Genomic DNA, 4926 nt, shown 5'->3' with positions numbered 1-4926 from the left:
TTCACTTAAAATGCAATCGCTAATAATATTATCCTTGCTTCTCACCGTTTGTTCTTCAACTCACCTTCGTAAGTCCTTTTTCTTTAAATTCTCGAAAGTCAAAAACCGTCTTTAGCTTCCACTTTCCAAAAATGTGACAGACATAAAAGCGACTTCAATCAGTGCTTGCCAAAAGCAGTCGAAAACGCCATTAGTCAGCTCAACCATTCGATTCCGTCAGTTGGTTTGATCAATTTCGAACCTCTGAAAATTCCATTTTTGTCAGTGGCACCAGGAGGTGGTCCCGCACAATTCTATCAAAATTACACGAACCTGAGGCTTTCCGGAGTGACCAAAATACAGTTTTGGAGATTTGAGTAAGTTTGCTTAACCAGTTGGAACAAAGGGTGATTAATGGTGGTTGTAGTGTGGATTTTGACAAGAAAGTGATCGCTTTTGACTTCACGAATCCTGAATTGGTGTTGAATTTTACTTATGACGTGGGGGGACATATTTTAGCTTTTCCGTTGACTGGACACGGGCCTGGACTTATCATTCTGAGTAGGTATTTATTTACATGTGGAGTCGTTTCTATATTTTTGTTTTTTGAAGGTAATTTGCTTTCTAACTACAGTTGTCACTTTGAAGAATATGAGAAAAATGGCGAAAAACACTACAGAGTAACACGAAGTGATCTTTTGATGCAACCAAGCTTGATTCATTACAAACTTGATAATCTGTTCAACGGTGATGAAAGATTAGTCAAATAAACGATGTTTTTAACGAGAATTGGAAGGAGGTTTTTGCAGATGTTAAGAGTGGTTACGAAGAAGCTTTCAACCAAATTTTCACCGGTGTTTTTTCTAATTGGTTGAAAAAAGTACCTGCTTCTGAAATTTTTGGGTGAGGAAAAGGATTCGTGGAAGTGCAATTTTATTAAAACAAATATTGTGATGACTTTTAATAAATTGTTTAAAATTACAAATTACAAATTATTTTGTTCGCTAGATATAATTATAAGATAGCAAGGACATTAATTAAAGTTTACATTGTCATTGTCCTAGATGACTAATTATAATAATCGGTAAAACAAAACAATGATGCTAAACGAATTAAGCTGTTATTTTCTTTAAATGGAAATTCTATGTCGTGTTCACGATCAGAAAACACAGTTTAACCTTTAACCCCGCAATTAAAATACTGTACAAAGACACCATATACGTGCAAACATCGCAAAAAAAATTCAAACAAAGTCTACAATAAACATGTTTCAGAAAAATCAAAACAGGTTTTCCTTTATAAAAGCAAGCTCATCTAACGAGAACAAACATTCAGTAAAAATGCAATCGTTAATAATATTTTTCTTTGTCGTTGGTGTTTGCTCTTCGGCACACCTGCGTAAGTTCTTCTCTTTACCTTCTCCAAAGTCAAAAACCATTTTTAGCTTCCACTTTCCAAAAATGCAGCAGAAATAAAAGCGACTTCCGCCAATGTTTGGTAAAAGCCGCCGACAATTGTGTTAGCCAACTCAACCATGCGATCCCATCAGCTGGTCTGATAAACCTGGAACCACTGGAAATTCCCTTTATGTTCATACCACCAGGAAGTGGTCCCACAAAATTCGACCAAAATTACACCGACTTGAAAATTTCAGGACTAACTAAAACAAAGTTTTCGACATTTGAGTAAGTTTGATTCGCGAATTGGTGCCATGTGATTAATGATGGTTGCAGTGTGGATTTTGATAACAAGATAATAGCTACTCATTTCACGATTCCTGAATTAGTGTTGAATTTTACTTATGATGTGGGGGGAAAGATTTTAGTTTTTCCCTTGAGTGGACACGGGCCTGGACTTATAATTCTTGGTGAGTATTTGTATCTGGAGTTTATATATATATATATATATTTTTTTTTTTTGAAGATGAAATGGTTTGTAACTACACTTGTCATTTTGAAGAGTATGTCAAAAATGGCGAAAAATACTTTAAAATAACAAGAAGCGAGCTTTTGATGCAACCTAACTCCGTTCATTACAAACTTGATAATTTGTTCAACGGTGATGAACAATTAGGAACGCAAATAAATAAGGTTCTTAACGACAACTGGAGAGATCTTTACGCAGATGTTAAGAGCGGCTACGAAGAAGCTTACAACAAAATCTTCAACAGTGTTTTTTCTAATTTCTTTAATAGAGTACCTGTTTCGGAACTTTTTGGATGACTGCATTATTTGTCTTTTCCAATTTAGGCAATTTTATCAATATTTTAGAATTGTTGATATAGCATGTTTTCTTTAATAAATCAAAAAATAATAATATACGTTTTTCTGGTGTAAATCGATCGATTAATAAACATTATTAACTTAAAGGACGACTGTAATAATTATTTTGCAACATTTGTAAAGAAACATTAGTCTGAATAGTGTAATCATTTCCATTTGAGTAATTAGAAGCCTGGAACATCGATTAAAGGATCAATGGTTACTAGAAATGTTCTTCAGTTACCCAGTAATATGGCCTCCAAGATTTTCTGATTTGGATAAAAAAATTAAATTGTGTACATATTCATTTACTACATCACTTAAATCAGTTCCTTCTTGACTCATCCTCCTTTCCAATATTCTTATGTTATGGTGTAACATACCTAAAACCTAAAGATAACGACACAAAAAATCCATCAAAATACAGACCTATCACATGTTTACCGACAATCTATAAAACATTAACCTCATGCATTGCACAAAAAATCTATCAACACTGTTTTAACTCTGACATCATTAATGAAAAACAGAAAGGATGTATTAAAGGATCCTTTGGTTGCAAAGAGCAATTAATCATACATTCCATCATTTGTGAACAAGCTAGAAAAGAAAACCAAAACATATATACTGCTTTTATTGATTATAAGAAAGCTTACGATTCTGTCCCTCATTCCTGGCTATGCAAAATTCTGGAATTATACAAAATTGATACTAAAATCTGCACTTTTCTCAAATGTTCCATGGAATTTTGGAAGACCACCCTCCAAATAACCTTAAATGAACAAAAAATTCAGTCAGATCCAATAATGATCCGAAGAGGAATTTTTCAAGGCGATTCTCTTAGCCCGTTATGGTTCTGCTTAGCAATAAATCCCCTCTCCGATATCCTGAACAGCTGCAATTATGGATTCAATATAAGAATTAACAAACAAAGAGAAAACAGAATAAGTCACTTGCTGTATATAGATGACATAAAAATATATGCAAGTACACAAAATCAGTTAACAAACCTATTAAATCTGACTGATTCCGGTGATATTGGTATGTGTTTTGGTATTGAGAAATGTAAGACCCAAGCAATCAGAAAAGGCCTCCAACACCAAGTAGCACATATAACCCAGAATAACGAAATAATCGAAGCCCAAGAACGAAATGATACATACAAATATCTGGGTTTCTGTCAATCCTCCCACATCAATCATACCAAAACGAAAACACAGTTGAAAGACCTAGCGAGATTAAAATTAATATTGAAGACACAGTTAAATGGAAAAAATTTAATGAAAGCAGTAAATACATTCTGCGTTCCACTGCTAACATATTCTTTTGGAGTCATTAAATGGTCCAAAACTAATCTTGAAAATTTAAACATCGCAACAAGGAAAATCTTCACACAGTATAGAATGCAACATCCCAAATCGTCCATTGAAAGATTCTCATTACCAAGACAGAATGGAGGAAGGGGTTTCCAGAACCTAGAAAACTTATATCAGAGACAAATCTCAGATCTGAAGAAGTAGTTCTTGAAACGAGCAGACAGAAATGAAATGTATCGCACCATCACAAGGGCAGATTTGAACCACACACCCTTAAATCTGTCGAACACCGAAGAAATCCACACCCCCCACACAATAGACAAAATAATAAGTGGGCTAAAACAAAAACAACTACATGGAAAATTCTACAGACTTAGAAGAAACTCATGGCAAAAAGAAGATGTCATTAATTTGGTTAAAAAAATCAAGTTTGTATGCCGAAACAGAAGGATTTGTGTTTGCTATTCAAAACCAAGTAATCAATACCAAGAATTACAGAAAATACATCATCAAAGATCCGAATATAAGAAACGACTGCTGTCGCCTCTGCAAAGCAAAACCTGAAACGATCCAGCACATAATCTCCTCGTGCAGCATCCTGGCACAAACTGACTACAAAGCTAGACACGACAACGCAGCCAAAATCATTCACAAAGAATTAGCAACACTTATGAACTTAATCAAAGATACGACACCCTATTACACTTACATTCCATCTCCGTTCCTTGAAAATAACAAATACAAATTATACTGGAATCGCACAATACTTACAGACTTAAACATTTTAGCTAACAGACCAGACATCATAATTATCAAACAACACACGAACGAAGCCATTCTCATTGACATTGCTATTCCTAACACAACATTATTCAAACATACCACACCAAAATTACAAAATATCTACAATTATCGACAGAAATGAAATCCATGTTGAATTTTAAAAAAAATTCAATTCTACCCTTAGTTATCTCTAATGTAGGTGTAGTCCCAAATAGTTTAGTTGAGAATTTAAAGTCTTTGCATTTGAATGATTCAATAATTGTCATAATTCAAAAAGCTGTTTTGTTAGGAACATGTCATATTGTTCGTAAGTTTCTCGAACAGTCTGATCATGTCAGTCAGATTAGATTAGCACCAGTAGGTCAGAGTAGTGTAGGTCACTTTCCAAGTGATGCGCGGATAAATGATCGGTAGTTACGCTAGACTTTTGGGGATGGGGTGAGATTAGAGAATAATAGCAGACTAATTTGTATGCTGTAATTCTAGAATCTCGAAAGTTGTTTTGTTAATCTAATCAATGCATATCATTACTTGGTCTTAGTATCCGTAATGATAGAAGTCTTGCCTGAATGCCGGTCATTTCCGGG

General features: G+C 34.3%; 1 protein-coding gene and 1 long non-coding RNA gene across 2 annotated transcripts; both read left to right on the top strand.

Annotated features, from left to right (window-relative positions):
• Window positions 1-262: 262 nt before the first annotated feature.
• LOC135142543 (uncharacterized) lies at window positions 263-670 on the top strand. Its single transcript, XR_010282561.1, has 3 exons — window positions 263-356; window positions 407-540; window positions 592-670. It is a non-coding gene; the product is annotated as an uncharacterized LOC135142543 (long non-coding RNA).
• A 649-nt stretch (window positions 671-1319) lies between these two features.
• Window positions 1320-2222, top strand: LOC135142534 (protein takeout-like). The gene is made up of 4 exons (XM_064074251.1): window positions 1320-1377; window positions 1424-1664; window positions 1713-1846; window positions 1903-2222. The coding sequence occupies exons 1-4, from the start codon at window positions 1320-1322 to the stop codon at window positions 2199-2201; spliced, it is 732 nt and encodes a 243-aa protein (XP_063930321.1). The 3' UTR covers window positions 2202-2222.
• Window positions 2223-4926: the final 2704 nt, after the last annotated feature.

The sequence above is a fragment of the Zophobas morio genome, unplaced genomic scaffold (assembly GCF_036711695.1).
Source record: "Zophobas morio isolate AGI-343-1 ecotype UQ-CSIRO unplaced genomic scaffold, CSIRO_AGI_Zmor_V1 ptg000049l, whole genome shotgun sequence".
NCBI classification, from domain to species: domain Eukaryota; kingdom Metazoa; phylum Arthropoda; class Insecta; order Coleoptera; family Tenebrionidae; genus Zophobas; species Zophobas morio.
The sequence above is the reverse complement of the archived record's forward strand: the minus strand, read 5'-3'. Positions and strand labels throughout refer to the sequence as shown.